The sequence below is a fragment of the Salminus brasiliensis genome, chromosome 22 (assembly GCF_030463535.1).
Source record: "Salminus brasiliensis chromosome 22, fSalBra1.hap2, whole genome shotgun sequence".
Taxonomy (NCBI): Eukaryota; Metazoa; Chordata; class Actinopteri; order Characiformes; family Bryconidae; genus Salminus; species Salminus brasiliensis.
Window position 1 is genome coordinate 21,926,785 of NC_132899.1, and position 25,261 is coordinate 21,952,045.

Sequence of the window (25,261 nt, forward strand, 5' to 3'; positions counted from 1 at the left end):
GCTTAGAGGGAGCGAGCAAACGAGTGAGAGGAGGAGAGTGTGTGGAAGAGCGGCTCGCTCGTACGATGTCCCTGTGACCCCAGCAGACAGAAAAGGAGGATTACACACGTCCCTCTTCTGCTGCCGTCTGACAGAGTGAGTGACATAGAGAGCAAGAAAGGGAAACATAAAGAGAGAGAGAAGGGGGAGAAGGGGAAACTGAATTCAAGAGGAACCCTGCACAGGGCTTTGGCTGACAGAAAGAGAGAGATAGGAGGAAAGAAGCTCAGGAAGACAGAAAGAAGACAGAAGGGGCGAGAGCATGCTGCTTTGGAAGAGGAGTGTGTGTCCCCTGTCCTGGCGCGCGTGTGTGAAGAGAACGGTGCAGGATCACTGCCATGTCAGCGTCTAGGAAGCCTCACCAAGCTCACTGAATGAAGACATGGCCCAGGTAAGGAGGTGGAGGTGGCTTTTATTTATAGACACACACACATATACACACATACACACGGATATCACAGCAGGTACACCGCCCTGAGAGCGTGTAGCATTAACATTCATTACCCTCCAGGGGCGTACCTACCGGTGAGCCCTGCTGGCAGCTGCTGGAGCAACAGTGTGTTCAGCAGCCGGGGTGGAGGAAGAGGGGCTACACAGGGAAAAAAAAAAGGAGGGAGAGTTACTATGCTATGCCAAATGCTTTCTGTATTTCTTGTGGCAGAACTGTCCTTGAACAGCTTTGCAGTTCTAAATTTTGTGTTTGGTTGTGTGTGGAGCTCACTGTAAAAAAAAAAAGTGATGACTGAATGACCTTGTTTTATATGTGCACGTCTTTCCCATTTACAGAATGGTTCTGCAAGGGTTCTTCAGTAAAAGTGATGGTTCTATATAGAACTGTGAACACTTAAAGAACCATATAGTCCCATTAATAGTGCCTGACATGGTCAAATGGCTCTCCTCTTTTGGCACTATATGGAGCCCTCTATAATAATATAATATATGATAGATGTATTCTAAATGTGGAAATGAAGGACGCATTTCAAGCAAGTTTAGTGATGCAAAATTCAGTGCCTCACAAATCCAATCGATCTGCTGCCTAAATACCAAAAACAATCCATATATGGATTTATGGAGATGTCTTGGAAAATCATCTCTAGAATTCCATGGAAGTGTGCAGAGTGAGCCAATAAACGTGACCCTGTTATATGAATGTAAGGGTGTGTACGTTGTAAGGGTGTGTACATGAAATCCCAGCAGATCTCTCTCTCCCTTGAAGTATAGACTTGCTGTTCAGTGGGTCACCTCATGGAAATTGCCTGAGTTCATCATCATCATCATCATTAAAAGGCGGTAGACTAAGACTTTCCAGGTAAAGTCTTTAGTCTCTGGAGCGTAGGGGACAGGAACTGCCTCAGTGGCCATGAATGTGGAGGGGAAGAAAAAAACAGCCCTGCAGTGATTGTTGTAGCCTCATTACGACGTGGGGTCAAGGATGCATTGGGAAACTTGGCTCACGCAGCTTGGACCCACCTCTTTTTGTGTTCCTGTTGTGGGCTCGTGGTGTGAGGAGTGAGTCGCTAAGGCCCGATATAAGCATTGCCGGTTTATTGTCTTACTGATTTGTTGAGGTCAAAATTTTCCATGTTCTGACACACTGAGCTGAATTACTTTCATAAAAAGTGTCAAAAAAAAGACGATTTGGAGCAATGCCACAGAAGAATCACCTCTGGTCTCTTTAAAAGTTGTTCCATTAAGTGCTTTTAGTATTTTTTAAAGAAACATCTGCTAAGGTTCTTTAGGAAACCAAAAGTGTTTTGTCGATGTGCTTCATGAAATAGAACACTTTTTGAACTAGGCAGCTTTATACTGAACTGGGCAGGGCAAGGCTCTCACAGCCTTAAAAATAGGGTTCTTCTGTACAGCTCACAGTGATTTTACTTGTACATAAAGAGCCATTAAATCAAGCAAGAACCATTTGTGCTTGTCTGCTGAAATGGTTTTGTTGATGTTCAAGTAAAACATTTTCACAATCATTCTTTATGGCGACAGAAGGGTTAAGTCAAGAAGCCCTTTTTAGTTCTACACAGAACCATTTTATTGGCATGTAGTTGATCTGTGAAAGTCAGAAGTTTTATCCCTCATTTTGCTATAAAATGTACGTCATCACTGTCCAAAAACAAAAAAAACTAAAATCCCATTTGACAACATTTTTTTTACTTTTTTTTCTACTTTAAAGATGCCATTTTTGGAGATTTGAGTCTTTTCATTACAGTGAAAATGTGTAATTTCATATTTAAATACATGGTAAGTTATGCAGTGACCTTTACATTTATGGCATTTGGCTAACACTCTTCTTCAGAGCGACTTTCATTTGAATCTTGTTACACAGGTAGGCAAATGTACTGTTAGGAGTCTTGGCCAAGACCTCTTCTTGGTGGAGTGTGGTGTGCTTGCCCAGCCAGGGAATCGAACCCTAGTTTACAATAAGGAAAGCATCTGCTAGGTTACTCACTATGCTTCACCAACTCATTTATATCCCTCTAGCAATTGACATCAACAGCAAGTCTTTTTTTGGCATTTGTTTGGATGTTGGGAATTGACCGAAATAATCATTATAGCATCTCCTCTTCTACACAAAGCCACAAACATGGCATTGATGAGCAGTGAACATTTAGATTCTGCACAGAAGGCCTGTCTGCTTGACCACATACACCAGCCTCCTGTTGTCACCCATTCTTCTAAGGGTTCGAAGTAAATGGGTGGTCCGTGCTGCCCAGCGTAATCTCAACTTTTCTGAAGAACGGCCTATTCTAAGCTGAACTTCAGAGCTGCTTTGCTTTTGCCTGTCAGGACAGAGCAAAGGCCACATCACTTGGGGCTGTCAGACACTCCAAGGCAAGAAGAGTTTTTAAACATAAGAGTGGAAAGAGCAGGAATATGAAGTGATGCTGACAGAGCCGTTCCCATCAGACACTGGAGCACTCTCTGATACTTGAAAGTTGTTTTCCGTTCCACACATTTGAAATAGCAGCAGCACTGGATGTGTTCGGAGAGAATTTAAGAACTGTTAGAGGAGGAGCAGAGCAGAGATGGTGTGGGAGCAGAACAGAGACATGAGCTGAAGGAATGAGAGCGGAGAGGAAGTAGGGAGGAGAAAAGAGATGTGGAGATAGAGTGAAAGAGCGGAGGGTGCCCTATCGGAAGCGATGTACTTCAGTGCAGAAGCGCAGGGCGATTATGTGAGTGGAAAGTGTATATGCGTGTGTGTGTGGGTTAGAGGTTGAGTCGTCCTGTGTAGTTGTAGTTGGGTCCTCTCTGCCTTAAGGGTCCAAAACGACTCATCCTGCTGCTCGAATCCACTGTTGTGGCAATTACGTCTCTCCCTCTCTCTTTCTCGCTCGCTCTCAGTCTCCCTCTCTTTGTGCCTCATTCATTCTTTATCATCTACATCAGTCACACTGTCTCCAGATTCACAGTTTACACTAAAACTGAGTCTTTTGCTTTGCAGTTTCTCTGTCTTTTTTGGTCTGTGATCTTTTTCTTTTGTGTAACTGTAAAATTCCACTGTAATTACGTGTAATTATATGATTAATTACATAGTTACACACTTACTTTTAAGTTTACATTCAGTATGGACAGGTTCCACTCAGCTTTTCACATTACTCTGTTACTATAGCTTTTATCAAGTAATGACAAACATAAACAGAAATATCTTAAGAACTTCATCAAATTCAAATCATAAAACACAAACACAGTATGAGATCAACCTGTTCAGGATCTGCATTTATCACAGCATGTCTATGGTTGTTTACTTGCGATACAAATCAGTAATAAGTTATACATAATTATGGCATGCTTTTTATTATTGCTGAATGCTTCCAAGGGTCGTGTGTGTGTGTGTATAAATACACACACAAGCTACACTAATGGGTCATGATCCCCATGCTGGGTTTTGTGTATCTTTATAACTGGTGGGCACACCCTAGAGGCCTTCTATCTCTCTACTCCCTTTCCCACACTCACACAACAGATCATTACACTGAATTAAAGGAAAGATTCAGTGAAATTCTAATTTATCTTATTCCCACCCAAAAAAGATGGGCTATAACAGAAAACAAGTATTTAGAGCTGGGCAATATGAGAATATTTTATTGTATCATGATAAATGTTATCGTGGTACACAATATGCTTTTATTAGTGTATCATGGATATCGTCGGCTATCGATTAATTGCACATTTCATTACAGAGAAAGTATTATTTAATTCATTGGGGTAAAGCATATTTTGAGTAAAAATCACAATACTCAGTATGGTAGAGCATTTGTAAAATTGTTTTAAAAAAATTTACACTGTTAGTACATTTTGTCTACATGACAAAATATTGTGATAAATATTGTGTATTTTAAAAAATGTCTTTCAATATCATGATATAAAGGTTTTCCATCGCCCAGCTCTACAAATATTAGGAATTTGTATTCAGTATACATAAATTAATTATGTTTTCACCCCACACTAAATGTTATAGACTGATAAATCACTGTGCTGATCAGTTATTTATCTCAGTGTTACTGAGCTCTACTAAAGCCTGAGTAGACTGATAAATCACTGTGCTGATCAGTTATTTATCTTAGTGTTACTGAGCTCTGCTAAAGCATCAGTATCTATTTGAGATAGATACTGGTTTAAGGTGGTTTGAAGCCACGTGTGCTGATTGGGGCTTGCAGTTTACATAGACTTTTATTACCTCTTAGCCACATCAAGTATGTTGCTTCACTCCGAAACTGAAGAAGCACACTTAAATCACCACATTTTTGTTTAGGATAAGAGGAGCACTGAGCATATGAGATTTTTTCCACAGACTATCTTTCAGAGAGTCTTTTAAAGAGCCTCTGTACTGTGTCCCAGAATCCCAAATATTTCATTACTCAAAACAGGCCTTATAACAAAATGCAACAGGAGCCCATTAACTGAACATCTCAGTGCCTTTGTTCCAGACTGCACTGATTGATGTGTGTAAGCAGTTTCAGAAATGAAGTTTTTCTTCCTCCATTTAAACTACTTTCCAAAGAAGTGGGATCTCTGTTTGTTTATCCATTGTAATGATCTGTGGACTGCAGGCTGGACTCTAACTAAAGTCCCTGTGGAACTATAATGAGGTTGTTGGAAAAGTCTCTGTTCCAAAGCTCTGTTCCAGTTCTGTCTAACTCATGTCATGATGCTAGTCGAGCTCCGGTTAAAAGTGGCAGCACTGAAGCCCGTGCATAACTGTCTAAAGAGTGATTGACAGATCAACAAATGGCAAGTGAGAGCTGAGAAATACTGCTGCTCTTTTTGGTCCACAGCTGTCCCTCTATATCTCTAACTTTCTCTTTCTCGCCCTCAGAAGGGCCTTCATACACCCAGACACACAGATCCAAATACTGCAGTACAAAGACTATTCTTGTGTTTGCAAAACAAGAAGTCAACAGCTATTTAAATGACTTGACTCTTGTGGAGTTCAGTGTGTAATCGACTGCAATAGCTCACTGTGGAAGCTTGTTTCTGAGGAACAGATACATTGCCTGGGCTTCTCATGCTAATTGGCCTGCCCCTGTACGAGTTTGCAGTGGGGTGAGGTGGCGTATTTATATCTTCAGGAATGTCTTGTTTGGTTTTACTATTTTATTTCTCACTCCAAAAGTGTCTGGAGTGCTCAGCTGGCATCTGTGCAACGCATTAATGAGATTTTAATGATCTGAAATGGCATTTGGCTTCATCTCTTGGCTCTAAAGCAAGGCTTTTCTGACTATCATTCAACACTAACTCTGTGTTTATTTCTGACCCATTCGGACAGGGTCCAGACTTTACACTACTCTTAAATAATTTGGCAAGCAAGCAAACAAACATATTGTATTTCTACACCAAAAGTTGTTGGTATGACATGTTTACTGTCTCACGCTTCTGCAGCTTTGCACTCAAGCAGCAAGGCTGCTCTAAATATGTGAAGAAACAAGACAGTTTAGGTATATTTCCTGTGAATATAACACTATATACACTATATACACTAGTGGCGCAGCTGTCTAATTGCTGATCCTTGGATTGTTGATCCTAGAGGTTATTGTCGTATCATACAATATATTGTCCAATATATGTCCTCAATAATTTTTGCTGACCTAAATATTGCCCATTGTGTTTAATTAGCAAAGAGAGACTTTCACACAGTTAACGTGAATGAGCTGGAGTGCCGATGTTTACAATGGTATAATTGCATGATTATTATTATTATTATTATTATGCAATTATATTATCATTATATCAGTGGCATAGAATTATCTTAAAAATGGTAGTAATATTGTTCATCGCAATTATTCCTGAGTCAATATATCGTCCAAAAGAAATAGTTATTGTGACAGGCCTAGCTGAGAGTCCAAGAAAGCATAACTTTGTTAGTGTTCTTCTACAAGTGTGTTGAACTGTTCAATGATGTTTCGTTAGCAGCAGATGTAGTGAGTGTTTATGTGACTCAGAGAAAGCATGTGGTAGCGTTATCCCACCGAATTTTGGTAGGGTCATGTAATAGGATAAGCCTAAACTAGCAATGATTTCAAATTTGGGTGAAAACTGGGCAACCAGGGTACTGCCACCGCCGCAGTGTACAGAAGTACATAGAATTCTGAGGCACAATAACAGGGTTGTAAATAGGCTTGTAATACCACATCTAAGCATTTAATATACTCTGTATATGAATCCTTTGGCACCTTTTCACACACTGTCAAATATTGGAATAAACCAGGCGACAAAGCATAGCTCCAGCCTCGGATGATTTTGCAGAACTATTCCTTTAATTGTATTAAAGGACAGCTTTATAGGAGGCATGTCTCCAGGCAAAACAAGAGCCAGTGTAATGATGGCAGCTTTAGACTGATAGAGGGGATCACGGTGACATCATCTGCATGCTGTGCTGTGGGCAGTTGATGTTTAAGTGATGGAGCTCCATCTGTGCCATGTCACCCCGGGCTGGGAGAGCCGAGCGCCAGCTTGTGCAACTGTCCTAAATGCCTGTACCACTGATTTCACATGATGTTTATGTCTGCTTAAAGAAATAGCCAGACCATGTGCTATTGTGGCTAATAGTAAATGGACAGTAGGGGACTTCATCCAATGTATAACTCATCATTATGGGAGAACTAATATTGGATCCATAAAGAACCATGTTTGTAATAGAGATATATGAAGTGAAGGTTCTTGAAAGGGTCCTTCACACTCACAGATCTCAATTCCAAACATGGTCCTTTATGAAACCGAAAGTGGTCTCTTCTAGGAACCATTTGAAGCACTTTTATTTTTATGAGCCAAATAAGAACAAGGTACATAGCATTTTTCCTTGTCACACTACATACAACTGTGATTGGGTAAATATGGGTTTGTGAGATGGACCTGGACAAAAGCAGCGACTTCTAGTCCCCCGGAGTGGATGAAGTCCAGTGTGACTATTCAAACAGGGTCCTCAGGATATGTATATATAGTGTACAGCGTAAGCCTTGTTTGAGCCGTGTGACACACGTGATGTTGACTGCTGCACAGCAACAGGAATAAAACAAAAAGGGTGCTAGAAAGAGAGAGTTCAGGAGCATTGGGACTGTAAAATATGTGAGCTTAGTCATAGTGAAGGAACGCTTGGCTCTGGCCCCCCAAAATGAATGATCAGGGCCTCCAAGAAAACAAAGCGGGTGTTTCCAGGAAGTAAACATGGCTCACCATATTGTGTTTATTTTTACCCTTTTACAGACCTAGGGAGAGGCAGGCCAGGCTTGATGGTCGTTGGTTTAATGTGTGTGTGTGGGCATGTGTGTATGTGTGCATGTGGGGGTGCATGTGTATTAGAGGGGTATTAGTGGCAGGGCAGGGCAGAGCAGTGGAGGGGGGGCAGCCTGTTAGAAGCAGGGAAATAGTGGGTAGTGGGAGTTGTGGGCGGCAGCTTAAGGACGGCGGATTAAAGCTGTTGTATAACAACTGCGGGTCTACGGAGAGGTCTACAGTGTGTACGCGCAGTCTTCTACCACGTGGTGTTGTTGTTTGTCTGTCTGCTTGATTTCCACCAGACCAAGAGGTTGGATATCGCGATGACGATATCACTGACGAAAGTAGTGAGTCACATTTAATTTAGCAAATGTCTCCTTTAATGGAACAGCAAAAAATACAACATGGCAGATGCACCATTCACATCCATGCAATATGAACATAGCCAAGTGTGTGCTAGAGGGGTAAAACGCCCCCCCAGCTTTGAGCTGTGGAGCAGTGGAACTGTCTTGTCTGGAAGGATGGTGCTCCATTCAATACTTTTGGGATGAAGTGGGGTGGTAATCATCCTAAATGTCCTAACCTCACCAACACACTTGTTGATAAATGGAAGCAAATCCTCACAGTAATGCTCCAAAATCTAGTAGAAAGCCTCCCTGAACAGTAGAGACAATTACTCTAACAAAAGCAGGATAAGCTCTTCTTTAATACCCTTAATTTTGAAAGAAACAATGAATGAGCAGGTGTCCCAATACTTTTGTCCATACAGTGTAGCTACCTATATCACATCTCCAGATGCACCAGACTGTTATGCTGAAATTTGCTAGTCTAGTGTTATAGGTTCACACAATGTAAAGGCTCTGTAAAGGAGATTTGTGGTCTATTTATCATGATATTTTGTCACAATGTTGAGGACAATGGATAGTTTTTATATTATATATAGTTTATTATATATTATGATCACATTTTAATACATTGATATGTGATACGTAGAATTTGTTTATAATATTAGTTGGTATTTATTTGGTTAATTTAAGAGAGTGTTCCCCATTATGCATTCACTGGCTTTGTTGCTGTGTTTCTGTAGAAACTAGCAGCCTTGCTGTGGCTAGATTGTCAGAATTTGGGTTATCCTCTGTTGTAGGAGGGGATTAGTGTTAGCTGGGGCTCCACAATGCCAACGAGAATTTTGTTCCAAAATCTCACACTCTCATTAATGTGCATTGTGGCAGAGCAAGGGCTTGCGTAAACAGGGCATTATCAGCTGGGTGGGCGTGGCAATAGAGCCTTGGGGGGAGGGGTCACCAGATGAGCAGGAGCATCTGATGAGCTGAAGATGCACTGAGCCACGAGAAGGGAGCAGAAAAGCCACAGAGCCACCCTCAGACACCACCCCCGTAACTCGTTAATGTTCATATTGATTATCCATTAACTTCTCAGAAGAGCATTCATCAGTGCTGAACTGAGCCACAGCTGTGACCATGCCTGGGATTATTAAAAACTGTAAGCAGGGTTAAAATCATATTCTGAATATACTGTATAATAATAACAATAATAATAATAATAATAATTTAATGTTCTTGAGTGTTTTATCTGATAAGAGCACATTTCAAACCATCACAATGAGCAACAGTGGCTAAATAACAAGACCAGATGCTTTTTGTAATGATAACTATGGAATACTGAAGTCATGTTATGTCTTTAGAAAGTGTCCTTCTCTGGATCTAAACTGCATTTTCAAAAATCACCGCTATCAACCATGCTACATTTTGTCCTACAAACATTGAACATCACTGAATACAGAGGCTCCAGGGACATCCACATGGTGTTGCTCTCCTCCATGGGTCCTCTTGTCATGGTGTGCGGTTAGCTAGCTGAATAGATCGTACCCGGTCAGCCCTTATCCCTGCTCTAGTCTGCCTTTCGGCCTAGCATTAGCCTTTTTAACTGTAGCATTAGCTTTTTAGCATTAGTGGTGCTCATGGCTGCTGACACAGTCCCTTAGCAATGCCATAACTCGCTGCACCATGGCCCTTTGGCAATGAGGTAAATTGGCTTCCATACTCCATGATACGGCCCCTCGCCTGTCTTCCCTGAAGTAACCATTTAGTTTAGCCTAAATGGCTTTGGAGAGTGGGCTGGTTGTATGTAAATTGTTAGGTGTAAATATAAGTGTCAGTCATGACTCTTATGTAACAGTTATGGGGTTTGGGGATTGGCCTGTTTTACAGCTCTGTTTTGGTAATGTCAGATTTTCATAGTTGAACTCATTATTCTACTATGCCAAGGAAATATTTCCATTCTAGAGAGGTATTAAATATGCCGAAGCGTAAGTCTCTGATTGGAGGGTGCTCCGTGAAGCATCTTTAGTCTTGAGTAATTTGAATTTTCCTTTTCTCTCTGGAGGGCCAATATAAGCACCCTGCGGTGGTCCGCCTGCACTCATCAGCTATTTGCTGCCCATAAACATGTATGATTGACTGCACAACTAGAACACACTCACATCAGCCTGGCCACACACACACACACACACACACACACACACACACACACACACACACACACACACACAGAAACAAATATTGTCTTAATTAGGAGGCAGACTCATCATTATGGCTTAACATGATTATTTAACAAACATCTGCTCTGTTCTGCAGTCAGCCTTAATTTGATCACAGCACAGCAATAAAAAGCAAGTCAAGCACTTCTCTGAAAGCACTTTTTTTCTGAGAATGCAATCATTTCACTGACAGCTTTATAACATACTTTCTTCAGCACGTGAGAAGCGGTACGCTTCCCAAAGGCCCCCAGCGTGTTTTCTGAGGCCCTCTTGTGGACAGAGTGTGCATGCACGCGTACACCACTGGCATGCTGACTGGATTAGTGGATTATATATTTAGGGATATCTCCCCGGCACTCTGTAAATAGACAGATGGACGCCCCCCTCACTGTCCTCACCACGCCTCAACAGGGCAGATGTTCCTCTCCTTTAGCTTGGCAGTGCTTCTCTCTCTCCCAAGCCTGTTTGCCTTTAGAGTTCCTCATGCATCATTTATCTTACAAGTTTGTTGAGGCCGATTCAGACCCTGTGTTCAAGGGTTGCTATAATAGGGAGGCCAGTTATTTCGCGACAATGACGAGTGCATGACTGCATCCACTTAAAGTGAACAATTGCTGTCATAATAAATAAATTTTAAGATGATTTGGGCACTTTAAGGTCTCCTACAAGTACTGTACTGTGAGCTATTACATAAAATACATGAACATATAAATGCTTGTATATACTTGGTTCCAGAGAGGGTAAATGTATAAAGAATTTCTTTAAACTTATTCATTGTGGTGGAGTACATGCAGGGTATGCTGAGGGTTAAATAGCAGCCTACCCAAATAAACATATTATTTAGTGCATGGCGTTTCAAGACATATATCCCAGAGAAAACCTAAAAAGGTCTGAATATGCGACAAGATAGTGAAATGCCTGTAATTGAGACTGTTGACAGACCTTTCTTGGGCTTGGGGTGGTTAACATTGTTCAGGTAGCATTATTATTTGTCTCAGGTCAAAAATCAGGCCTTGAGGTGTAATGTCATCCCAGACTAAGTGGCTGTAATGGGAGTTATGTGACATGGTAGTCCTGGAATGAAGGTCAGGAGGCCTTGTGGCATTCATCGTCCCAAAAGACCCCCCCCCCCCCCCCAATCCAGTCCCACCCGACTCCCTCCAGACCCCTCCTCCATTCCTCATCACTTTCTAACCCTGTGTCTAGACTAAAACCACCCCCAACACCACCAAGGCTGTTTTTGTGGGACAGGGGGGTGTTAGGATAATTCGTACAGATTTTAGTCCTGCCCATACGATTTTGTGGTTTACAACCACTGTTGAGATGAAGAAGAAAAAGAAGAATAGCAAAATGTCTCTGATATTAAAGGAAGGTTGTTGTTCTTTTTCATCATTATCTCTATGTTGTTTAGCATTTCTATTGTTCTCAGAAACAAAAACTTGTATTCCCATTGTTGTCTATTGTCTATTGATTTTCAGCGTCTCTTATATTTTCATCATACATTCTTTAGAATGGAAAAAGGGGAAAATGGTCTACTATAACTTATAATGAAATTCAAAAACGTACAATAACTACAAATATTATAAAAAAAAACCCACACAAAATAACATTAAAATAACATTTTGGTTGTCCCTCTCCTGTCAGTTTCCTTTGGAGATACAAGGTGATGTAAAGCTCAATTACCACAACCAGCATCTGCCACTGCCAACATAGTCTGCGGTAAGTGACAGTATGCTACAGATGCAACAGGGAGATATTAGGTTGATAAATACTTCATTAAGGACTTGTTAAAAATGCAAGGAGACAAATGTAGCATGGCATTTGAAGAGCTTTTAAATGTTTTACAAATTATAAAGTTGGACTAAGTCATGACAGGAAGAAGTTAGGCCTCTTTTGTTGCCTCTCAGCCTGTATTTACTACTGACCTCTACTGGTGAGAGGTGCAACTGCAAAAACTACCTCGTAGAGTGAATACAGCAGAAGTATTTGATTATTTAATTACAGAGTATACTTTCAGTAGGAGATTTTTGTGAATAAGGAATGCCTGAGTATGGTGTGCACACGATATATGTGTGTGTAGTTTGTGAACTGGTCCGGAAGCACATCAGCTGATGCGTAAAACTCAGTAACTATTAATGCTTTCCCCCCTTTCTTTTCCACTGCGCTTTCATGCAGTGTTAGTTATGTAATAGGTATCTGTGATTATGTTGAGCGTGTACAAGCATTTGTGTGTGTGTGTGTGTGTGTGTGTGTGTGTGTGTGTGTGTATCTTTTGCCCTTGGGAGGCTGTCACGTAATGTCAGCTTCAAAATGGAGTCTCGCTTCATTGAGCTCCACTCTCAGCCTAGGGCCATGATGACGCCGCTGTGGACAGGCCAACGGACGTGGCCGACGCACGGACACGTACACACGTACACACGTACATATCTCCTTCACATACTATGCTTTTGTGCATTTATGCACCCAACTGTCACTTACCTTTACACACTTTTTTACATTTAAGCAGCTGGTAGAGAAAAATAATGTATAGATGTTTCATATTTAGAGTAGCAAATCTTAATCAGTATGTTTAGAGAATTATCATCATTATTAGAGAGTTATGGTAATACAGTAACATTTATATTCAGAATTCATCATATTTCAATAGTGGGGATCAAATGTCTAGCAAGCAGTTTGACAAACAAGGACACACAGTGTCGCTGTTTCAAAGCACCAACAGCTTCTTGAGTACCAACATCTATGTGAGGAACCATCAGCCCTGCCACACTATTAAAAAAAAAAAAAAAAAAATATATATATATATATATATATATATATATATATAAAAAGGTGCTACAAAGGGTTTGTGGGTGATGTTATTGAAAAACAGATGTCCTATTCGACCTTGGCCCTACAGTACAACCAGTAAACAATCGAGAACTATTTCATTTTTTGACATAGGTGTTTATTATACCCAGTTAAACTTTTATAGCTTTCTAGGAAACGTCTAGGAAAAATCACATGGGTTGTAAATATCTGATCTGTGCATTATGATGAGTGCCATGATACAAAATTGTACTTGTAACTTGTAAACTGATTAGACATTTAGTTTGAGTGCATAAAATGTTGATATAACTATCAGGCTACTTCAACATACAGGATATGGATCTGAATCATAATGCAAGTCAGACATTATGATGTTCTGAACCTTGGCTTGAGGAAACGCTCTCTAACTGGACCATACTGAATTCTAATTAAATACCCATGCAATAGAATAACCATTTTTGGTTTGTAAAAGGGATGTGTCTGTGAATAACCTTTTTAAAGTTTAAGGAAGTCAAAGTAAAGGCTCTTTACACTCACATCTCTTTAACAAAAAACGATTCTTTATGGAACCAAAAACGATTCCACTTTGACATCGCTCAAAGAATCCTTTGTAGCACCTTTATTTTTAGGAGCGTGGATGTAAATGAGTGAGTTACAAGCTAGGTTGCATCTAAAAAAAATCATCTGAATAGACAATCAAATTTAAATGCTATATTAAATCACAATTGTATCCAGTTTCTATTCTAGTTATTATTGTATATCGCTGCGGTCAAATGAAAAACATGTATCTCCGAAATTGTGAATTCACAGGAGAAGACAAAAACGTACATAACTCTATATGGAAGTCAATGTAAAATAAGAGTTTAATCTGAGTAATTTAAAGCATTTTTATTGGTCTATTTATCCAGCAGCTACAGGGTTCAAACCATGGAGAAAGTGATTCCAAACTTTTGAATGATAATGTATCCTGTAAAACATCCTAAAGTATATTATGGAAATGTCTTTGCATATTTTTCTGCATTACAGACATTCCCAAGTGAATCCTGTGATAGCCAGAGTAAGCGAGGCAGCGGCTTCGGTTCTCTGAATTAGTATTAGACCTCTTCTTTGTCTGGTTGTTTGCAGTCTATAGGAATTCAGGATCATTCAGTAAGAATAGTGTCTGGGTGTTTAAATGTTTTCAGCATGGTTACATGGAACTGGGCAGCACTTTTTTAAACAATATATAGAGCCAAGAATGCTGGATAATGACTGCATTTGTGTGTGTGTGTGTGTGTGTGTGTGTGTGTGTGTGTGTGTGTGTGTGTGTGTGTGTGTGCCTTTAGCTTTTTATGAGAGCCAGATATTCCCAGCATGATGGAAAACATGAAAATGATGATGCTGTGGGGACATTTGACTGTTTCCCACAAAGAAAATGCATTCTTGCGGAAAAAAGCTGCTTTTATTAATAGTAAGAAAAACCCAAATATTTCCTTTTGGTTGCTGTGGCTAAGGTTAGGCTTGGGTCTAACACAGCAGCATTTCGCTACAGTTTACAACAGTTAATGTGTATTTGTGTGCATGTGCACTTGCCTGTGTCAGAGGTTAATCAGCGGGTCACGGGCACTGTATCATTCATTGCTGCACAATGCCCACCTGCTGCTTTGTTGAGCTCCAGCAGCAACTGGTAAATTCTGTGTGATTGAGGGGCCCACAGACTGGATTTTGAGAGTCCAACTGGAGAACAAGGCATATACTGTCTGCCCAAAAAAGTATTCAGACTCTCCTTTTTTTGGTGAATTCAATTATGTATGTTAAGGTGAAGTTGTTGCTGAGGCAGGTCAGTTCAGTTGCACACACATCTTGTATACACTACATAGAAAAAGTGGCAGTAGAAGCAGCAGAAGGTCACCATGCCCAGTGTCAAGCGTCAACTAGAGGGGCATAAAACCACCAGCATTGGGCTTCCATGTGTCTTGAATCATTGAATCACTTGAATCACAAGCTGAGCTGTACTATAAGGGTTCTACGTATATATATATATATATATATATATATATATATATATATATATATATATATATATATATATATTAGTTATTATTTATTACTTATATTCTATATAACTCACAATTCACTTGCTGCCTAATATGTAGAATTGAAGAAGAACAACAGATAGGGGCCTCTCCACTTTTCTGTAATTCACATGTGGGAAGGCTCTAGACAGAAGACCAGCATCTGTAGATCTAGGATCACGTGTTGGAACATAAATAGAGAGATAGTTGGTGAGGTAGGTAGGTGCTCAGCCGTATTGAGCTTTAAAATCAACTAAAAGAGTCTTACTAGTTCAAACAAAGGGCTGATACATTCTCTTCTCAGTATATATATATATATATATATATAGCATAGCACAGATTGCCAATTTGCCCCTCTGGCTTGCACTTCCCCGGGTGCCAAATTTTACACTTTTGCCTGTAGCTGTTCTCTGTTTTTATCTTTGTAACATATTCCCCCTGCATGTCTAATAGTTCGTGGGGACCTGCTCACTGAAATCAAGTGTTCTGGTCCCCTCTCTGCTGCAGTAACAGTGTCTATTCATCTAAGAAAGCTCTACTCTAGATTTGATTGAGCTCATTGGGCCTTGTTTGCTTGTTAGCTAGTAAAGCTGGTTAGTCATAACTAGTGTCTGAAGCCAAAGTGCTGCTCTCTAGTATCAGCAACACTATAGTCTCCTGAAGTCGCTGTCACGTTTACCATTTCACCAGTTTTCACTAGGGCTTTATCAACTGGGCTGAGTGTGTGTAAATTTTGGGAGGTAATATAACAGGTCAGGACTGTTATGAAGCACTTTTGGGGTTTTAAATTAAAATTCATGGTAGATCAGTTCCATGTACTGAACTCTCTTCTACTATCTTTCAACCATAGCAAGGAAATACAGTTTGTGGGGCACCTTTATGGTATCAACGGACTGAGTGCAATAGTTATGCTCAAGTGCGCAGGTGCATATACTCACTATAAGATTCATTATAAGCTGTACTGGACTAATGTTTACGGCATGTTATTCTTCACTAAGCCAGTTTATTTCTTTATGTCTTCTATTTGTCAAACTGGATGTTTATCATCTTGTTTAGAAGAGTACCTTCTTCTAAATTTCATCATTTATTTATTGTGTTAGTATGTGTATTTGCATCTGTATCAGTGTCCTGTCTGTACCTGTTCCTATAGTGTACTACTGTGTAATGCTGCTGGATGCTAAATTTACCTTGGGATCAATGAAGTATCTATCTATCTATCTGTCTATCTATCTATCTATCTGTCTGTCTGTCTATCTGTCTGTCTGTCTATCTAGCTGTCTGTCTATCTAGCTGTCTGTCTATCTAGCTGTCTGTCTATCTAGCTGTCTGTCTATCTAGCTGTCTGTCTATCTATCCATCCATCAAACCATCTATTTAAAGCTCATTTAAAATAACTGTCCTGGCTCGGGGTGGACATATCCTAGACTGCGTGTTTATTTACTCACTTTTATATGGCCAGTAGTTGTGTTCTGGGCTTCACTGGCAGCTCTAAATGTGTATTTAAGACAAACTTTCGCCATCTGTGTGTGATTTTCCTCTGTGTGTGTGTGTGTGTGTGTGTCTGGGCAGAGCTATTTTCAGCGCTGCTCCATTCAGCGCTGTAGTGAAGCGAGCAGTCGGCTCATGTCCGCGTATGTAAACAGCGACCTGAACGCTCATTGGCTGAGCGGAGCTGTTGTGCGGCGATGGCCACGCCCACTGAGCGGAGGGCGGGATGTTTGTGGAGTTCGCGTCCAGTTTACAATAACGGCTGAGGGGAGGGAGAGAGGGAGAGAGGGAGAGAGGGCAGAAAAAGAAGGGCTTATATCGAGTGCTGCTGCTGTTGTGTTTTCACTCACGGGAAAACAACAGACCTACGAGGCATGAGCAGCTGCTTTTCTCGTGTTCGTGTTCGTGTGGAGCTGAGAGTTACCGGAACGACTCGGTTCGGTGTTTAACCCGTCGGTCTGTCAGATTCGAGCTGAGCGGTCCTACAGCCTCCCAAATGTCATGCATGGAGTTGCTTTCTGCCTTGTTGGAATACCCCCGCTCACACAAACTGCAGTAAGTTCACTGGCGTTTACACTTCTGCCTGTAGCTCTCCTCTGTCCTTCTCGGTCTTTGTAACACACTCCCCCCTGATGTCTAATAGTTTGTGGGCACCTGCTCATCTAACGGTTCTTCTGAAATCAAGGCTATTGGTCCCCTCTTTGCTGCAGTAACAGCATCTATTCATCTAAGAAGGCTTCACACTACATTTGATTGCACTCAGCCACAAGGGCGCTAGTGAGGTCAGGTACTGATGTTGGATGCCAGCTCAAGGGTGTTAGATCCAGCTCCATCACTCCAGAGAAGACAGTCCCACTGCTCCTCAGGCCAATGGCAGGAGGCTTTATGCCCCTCTGTGCCACAGAAGAACCAGGTTTTAACAGAGATGTGCGAGAGGTCACTTCATGTGAAGGTTCTTTAGATCCTCCACACCTCTATTACAGACAGACAGTGAGGCATCACACAAAGAACCATTTAAGGGACCTTTATTTTATATTAAGATAATCACGGCTGGTCCGAAGTGTGCCGTTCTACTTTTCTCCTTTCCTGTGGAGACCTGACGTAGCCAAAATGACCAGTTAGAAGGAATGTCTGGATATATTTGGACATATTGTGTAACTAGATGTTACTGCTTAGAGCCACTGTCCCCTGAGATTGCATTGTCCACCTAGTAGGATGGACAGATGTGTGACATGCTGTTTAATGTATGTGGGTTGTCGGCCAGTCTAACCAGTAATGAAAGCCGTATGTCACGACAGCAAATAATCTCCATCAGACGTTCGAGTGGAAGGGAAACATGCGCCCCAGTAGTGTAATTTCCATATGTCAGCCCACAGAGGCAGACAGAGGGGACATTGTGGCCGTTGGTCATGCCCCCATAGAGGAGAGGGGGAGAGATGTGTGTCAATGCTTATTGTTCTGCACTGTACTGTGGAGCTTGCACTTGCTGTGGCCAGCTGCATCCTTCTCATACTTCAGAACTTGGGTAACAGGCTCTGGAACTCCCCTTACAGGCCCATCTGTAGTGTTGTATTTTGCATTAAGTGGGATGATGTGGGATGGTGTATTGCACCAGCTGGAATGATAAAGCTCTGTGGAACATTTGAGCGATAACTGGGAGGGTGTAGCCTCGCCTGTGGGTTGCTTTTTTCACTTTTAAATCACTTCAGGTGGTGTTTTGAGTGTGTGTGTGTGTGTGTGTGTGTGTGTGTGTTGTAGTTTAATGCACTTTATCATCAACAGTAATAGCAGTCCATTTTTTTACCTAATGTTAGTAGTGAGTCAAGGCACTACGATTGCAGTCTTCTGTTGAAAATTCCATGTTTGGCTTTACTCTGCTGACTGGATTAGTTACTGTATAATTACATTTTTCTCTCCATGGAGCAGAAAAGGCTTTTTACTGCATCTGGGAGGGACCATGCTGCTCACAAGTTTACTTCAGAAGGCCTGGGAAGGTTTATCCCAGCCGCAGCCTTACTCCCTTTAGCAGGGCTGTGGTTACAGCTTATTGTCGCCGTTTGGCCCAGCATCATTAGACAGCTGTTTTTCCCAGCTATGCTAGAGTTTGCACTAAATGTACTTTATGACGATCTCATGCTCAACGCTGCATGACCTTAGTGCCAGAAACCTCCAGTTGGGCCTAAATTCTCAGAAAGAGGGTGGAGAGACTTTTCTAAAATATCCTCTCGTTCCCTGGAACCTGATGCAGACCCATAAAGTTGTATATGGTCCACATTAGGCCTTTAAGCACTTTTTGGGCATGAGAAAGCAGCAAAGACTGCTGTTTTTCACCCCCTCCCTCCATTTCCACAGTGGTGGTCTACAATTTGCAGAATTACTTTAAAGCAGCAGCCCTTACTTTTGTTTTATGGTTTGTTACTTTAAATTGAAAGCAGTAGTGTTTCAGAGTGAAAGGGGACAAATATAAAAAAAAAAAAAAGTGTATGGATGAGACCATCACAGCGATGTCTAATTTATTCATTAAAAAAAAAAAAAAAAAAAAAAAAAAAAAAAAATGGTCTGGTAGGTTTTAGGTTAGGCCTCTGAGTAGGGGTCCAGCCCCATTTGCTGGTTACCTGAGCAATCGCGGTGCTGCTAATGGCGCTGATACCAGTGGCTACTGTGAAAGCTACTGCAAATATGGAGAACTACTAACTAAGTCTTTATCTCCTCATTCAAACCAAAGAATCTTAAGAGTTTGAACTGAAGAGAGTGTGACTGAAGAGTTGTGTTCCCAGGATAAGCACTGGCTTCATTCAAAATTGGATTCAAAAGTGATGCTGCATGGCTTTTTATTTGCTGAACAGGTTAGATTTTTTATTTTTTAATGACAAGCTATTACAACAGGCAGCCAGGCTGTCATTGTGGAGTTTGTGAGAAGTTACCTAAAACCTGCAAACGGTCAGTTTAAAGTAATTCAAACATCTGACTGAACTCCAGTGTTGAAAGGAATCTAAATATTTGTTATTACACTATGTAACTGATTTCCTTGCTGAACAGTTTTTTGGGTCAAAATGTCTCCTTGATGTGCTACATTAAGGAGAGAGCTGGAAAGGATGGTAAACCATGATGTGTAATTGAGGGCTGGATTGAGGACATGACTAAGACAGAGTGACTGACTTGGTTATATTTTTTGGCAATGCCAATAAAACTGCAAGTCACCAATACTGACTGATGATATGGGCCACATCATATCTCTCCCATTAAATAAATTATGAAAATATGTGGGATTTTAGAACACAAAAAAGTTCCTCAGCCTAATTCTACCATCAAACATGTGAATAATTAACAGTTTTTTTTGCACCGTTAAGATTTGAACCCATGACCTCCTGACAATAGGGCAAAAGTTTAAACAGCTGCGCCATGGAGGAATCTGAGAGGAGCCCCTCTCTGTTTTAACTAAGACATATGACAGCAATACAGAACGAACTGGTGAATTTGAACACACTCAGAACACACAGTAGAATTGTTGCATTACAAAAACTTGATGCTATAGCACACAAAACTAAGTATAAGGTAATAAACATTAGTACTGCAATATGAAGTTATAACTGAAGTTTGGAGTGCCTCCTCTTCCCAATCGAACATCCTATAAATGTCCAAATCTACTTTCCATATCCCATGCTTTTGCACCCCACCACCACCACCCCGTCTCCTCTTTTTAACAGTCATCAGAGTCATATCTCTCTGCTCCATTAATTGAAAGGGAGTCTGGACATCTAGCCAGGTCCTGTCCTTCTTACTGTCATACTCTTTCCTCTAACAATCATGGGCTGATGGCATGGTCTGAATTTGAATTGATGTATTTTAAGATTATGACTTCCTGCTGTCAGGAACTGCTGAAACTGCTTTCAGTTTAGGAAATATGTCAATGGAAAGCTGATATGCTCTTATATGTGTGTCTAAAACTATTGAAGTGTAAAATTAAAATCTAAAGAAATTTAAAATGACTGACTGACATTATAAGGTATCCAGATTTTTTGTGCCCTGAAAATTCAACTCCCTCAGGCATGATTAAGTAAACTGCCAAATACACATTGCATTTTTTGCACCTGTATTGTCATAGTGTATTCTTTCCAGAAAAAAATGTTTATGTCCAGTGTTATCTGTTATTATTATAAATTGTTGAGTGTGCTGACATGAGGACAGCATACAATGGCAGCATCAGTCTATGGCCACCATACCTTTATTTACCGAACGTTACATCCAAATGGCTATTCCATAACCTCTTCTGATGTCTTGAGTTCCTTCATCTACATTACAGAGTCTCTTGCCAAAAGGCATGAATCTGCTGTGGCCCGTTTAACTACAGCAAAGGTGAGAAGCTGTTGACATTAAGCTTAGAAGCCCATTTTTCCCATGGGCTCAAGGCCTTGAGTTGTCAGTTATCTCTGTGTACATTACACACTTTCTCCAAAAATTAACTTGGCCCCTGGCGGCCTGTGTGTGCATTCATGTGTGTGTGTGTGTGTGTGTGTGTGTGTGTGTATCCGAGACAGCAGACAGTCCTTCAAGCTTGCCAAGAGAAGCTCTTGCTGCAATTAAGCTAATCCAGTGAGCTCCCCAAGTGGCAGTGAGGGATGCCCTTGCCCTGTGACTTGTGTTCCTATGGGCCTCCCAGGAATACACTGTGCTCTAGGAAGAGATCTTTTACAAAGCTCATCACTGACTTACTGATCAGTCATGACCTTCTCAGAATCTAAGCCAAATCCTAGTCAGGACTTTAAGTGAGTCCTGCCTATCAATCTGTCATGGCTTGTTTGAACATAATCTTATTTATTTATATTTTATTAAAGGTTTTTTGTGTTACAAAATAGACCAGAATACACACACACATAGACAAGTCATAGACAAAGGGTTCTTTGTTTCTGTCATTTGTTTTATATGGAATATAAAGAATCCTTCATATTCCCCATGAATAAAGAGTGAGGGAACATTTTTTTAACAAAGTAATTATTTAACAAAGAATTAGGCCAATAGAATTAGGTCAGTTGTCTACGGTGGTTTTCTTGCTTAATGTAATTGGTCAGTGGCCGTTTCTAGAATGATGACATCAAATAAAAATGTAAACAAGCTTATTTTAAAGAACTAGACTTTTTCTAGAATTTGTCTGCTGTAGAGCAGGACATTACCATTTTCTTTGATACAGATTCAAATTAGCTGTTGAAAAGATAAGAAATCTGTCACTATCTCCTAAAGATACTGTGTTCAACCGTGGGACGATGCCAGATAATTGCTGTTGGTGCAAACACGGTTTGAATGTTTCAATGGCATGTACAGAGCAGTTGGAGCACATATTTTAAATACAAGCCTCATCTGGAATAACCTACATGCAAACTTGTGGTCAACCAAATATTGAACTCAGTTCAATATTCCAACATTTAATGTTTTGTTTTTTGGAAAAGGTGCATGTATTCCTTCAGATTAGAACCCAGTTCAACTTTGGTGTAAATGTTCTTTGTTATAAATAGCTAATACATTTATTAAAAAAACTAAACAAAAAAAACACTGCTATCACATTTCCAGCTCAACTCATTAAGGTAGTGATGGTAGTGGCAATTTGACCTATTTTACGCATGTTAGACTACCTATTATTATTTTGTAATTATATATTTAATTAACCACTCTGGACCATTTTATCAAATGCTTACGCTTGAACCCACTGGACAAAAAAGGTCACTGTTGTGCCCAGAGAATTTCAAATCATACTCAGCAACAGGAAATATGGTAAATGGCTTTTTAGCCAACAAAAATCAGGCAATTAGGAACAAAACCTATTGAGTGGAAACAGACTCCCAAGTAGAGGTAGCCTGGGGACGAGGAGTAAAATAAGGTGAAAGTCAGGCCCACTATGCTAGTACATGGAACCAAGAGCCAATAGAAAAGACACATGTTAACAAACAAACATTTATCGGGTCAAGGAATTTCATTGACATTTCAACCCATTTGTTACATATCATCAATGAGAGAAATGATTAAATCATCAACAGTGCAGTTTTTTTTTGAGTGTGGTGGTTTTAAAGATGGCCAGGAAAAACCTTCTTGGCCAGTCTTGCCAGTTTCCAGTGGCAACAGACTCAACTGAATAGCAGTATGATGATTCAACTAAATGATCCCAGTTGAAAGGATGACATCATCAGGAAAATTCCTCTGCCTTAAAATAAAATAGCTGAGTATTGTATTAAGTGCAGCAGACTTTTTTTTATGCATCTTATGACACCAGGCAGACACAATTCCTCCTATTTTATTTGACTTGATAGATTTAAAGCTTGGGATAATAATGTTCTTTTAATGCTACAGCGTTAAGTACATTAGAAAAATTAGAAAATAGAAATCTAGAAAATAGATCATAGAATAGTGATCTATTCTGAAAATAATTAATAGAGACTTGATTTGTTTTCTTCCCACAATAATTTGTCAGCCAGTGTCAGAAACCACATCAGATAGTCTTGTAAGATCACATTCAGATAATTGTAAGATCCTTGCAGAACTTTTGGAGGTTCAAGGATCCTTTGTCTTTCAAAAAACTTTCAAAAAATGTTCCTCTATGGTTTCAAATTGAAGAACCCCTAAAAGTTCCTCAATGAACTTCTACTTTTAACAGTGTAGTTTGCACAATGCTTTGTGAGTTTTGTATTATAAGCTTCTCTTGATACTATAAGCTTCAAATTATTGGCTACATTCGTGTTGCCCACAGCAAAACTATAGAAGCAGACTCCAGAGACCAAACAAGAATTAACTGATACATTTGGGGAAAGAGTAATATTGTGCAAATCTGATTGTCTGGCGCAGTATCGCTAAAGCAACCTGTCAGGCTCTTTATCCCATCACTGCTGAGATGAAGCTTTGGATGCGCATAGCCTTTGACCTTTTTTTGTGAAGGGGGCTGGCAGATGGGAGCCGCTCCATACGAACTCACAGATCACGAGTGTATGGAGTGACAGGGAGCAAATTAAGCTGACCCAGACTAGTTTACAAGGCGCATGTCTTTTCAAGGGAAAACTGAGTGAATTAGAGGCCGAGAGAAAGAGAGAGACGTAGCTAGAGAACAAGAGTGGGCTTCTGAATGGGCTTTGCTCATATCTGAGAGTGGGAAGTACAAGGCAGGCTGGCTTTGGCCTTTGAAATGCAGTGGTGACAATGAGCTTCTGTCTGTGCCAGGCTCAGAGTGGGGTGGGACATGTGTCACAGGAGGGGCCGGTGTGGGTCAGAGGCAAAAGGTCGGAGGGAACTGTTCGGGACCTCTTTTTGAATTGAGGTGAATGGGAACAGTAAGTTATATCTTTAAAGAAGCCTGGTGAGAAGACTGACAGGAGCTCAAAGGGAGAGAGAGAGGGACAGAGAGCAAGAGAATGCTACTCCCTGAAAAACACTAGGCCTACATTCTCAGCCCAGCCGGGGGCTAGTATAGGAATGTGAGCCGTATGGAGCGATGCAGAAAAAAGAGATTAGAGCAAGAAAGAGCACCAAACAAGGCTTGGAAAGACGTGCGCACAGAGGAAAGATATCAGAAGAACAGAGCAAATGCGATTGATGTTTAATTTGGCTGAAACGCGGCCTAGTGCTTGAACGGAGATTAAAGACAAGTAGCATAAGAAGGTGGAGAGGATGAGTGTGTGAAGTCTGGGGCATCAGGTGCAGTAAAGGCAGCTCCATGCTGCCAGTGTATGTGTGTGTGTGAGGAAGTTTGAGGTGGGCAGCTTTATATGTCCCCCTCCCCTCTTTAAATAGCCGTAGTAGTGAAGCGTTTCCGTCTGTATGTACAGCTGCTGCTTTGTGCATAGGGGGTATTTTTATGGCACGACCCTGATGCCTCCTATACCATCCTCTACCCTCCCCTTGCATGGTAGTGCTACAGAGACATTCAACAGAGCCAAAGTATTTATAGTATTTCCATTAGGGATCATATCCATTGCCAGATAATTGCTTAAAAATAATTACCAATGGACAGATGTTTAGATTTGATTGATATTGTGCTCTGTGAGTCTGTGGTACTGCACTAAAAATCTGCATTCGATTCATTTTGCTGCATTGTAACCTTTTACAAGTACATTTCTGTGTATGTAGCCTGCATGAAAATTGCCGCAAATCAGCAACATGTCACATTTTTCATTTCCATAATGCCCACTGGTCTTTACATTTTAACTGTTATAGTGCATATGTTGAGGTAAAATATAAAAAAGGAAGCTTGACATAGCTGTATGTGTAGGTATGTTGGCTTACTGCTGAAGGTTCAGCTGCAGTTTGAAGAGTGAACAATACAACAAGGTTTCCCACCCATGATTCATGATTCAGCTACAGTTACGTTAACAACCTACAGAAAAACAAAGGAGTGTAGTAAATAATGAATAGCAATGTAGTGCTGGGCGATATGATCTCAAATCAGTATCATGATTAACTGAACATTTTACCTTGATTTCGATTATTCAGTGATTATAAAATGTGCTTGAGTTGATCATTTGGCTCAGTGTTTGAGTTTTCTTTCTTGTTGCTTCCATGTCGCAGACTGAACGGGGCGGAGTCATGTGACTACACACACAGTAGTATGTTTTTAAGG

At 40.6% G+C, this 25,261-nt stretch overlaps 1 protein-coding gene across 5 annotated transcripts in view; it reads left to right on the plus strand.

Moving 5' to 3' along the window:
• Nucleotides 1-25,261, plus strand: part of arhgap23b (Rho GTPase activating protein 23b) — a 58,127-nt gene continuing 32,866 nt past the window's right edge. For 3 of the 5 annotated variants that reach the window (XM_072666874.1, XM_072666877.1, XM_072666875.1), the window contains exon 1: nt 16,963-17,220. In XM_072666874.1, the coding sequence (XP_072522975.1) occupies nt 17,167-17,220 (54 nt within the window). In that variant the 5' untranslated portion in view covers nt 16,963-17,166. Of the gene's footprint in view, nt 431-16,960; nt 17,221-25,261 lie in introns of those variants that run through there. The other 2 variants (XM_072666876.1, XM_072666878.1) reach the window with 2 other exon arrangements.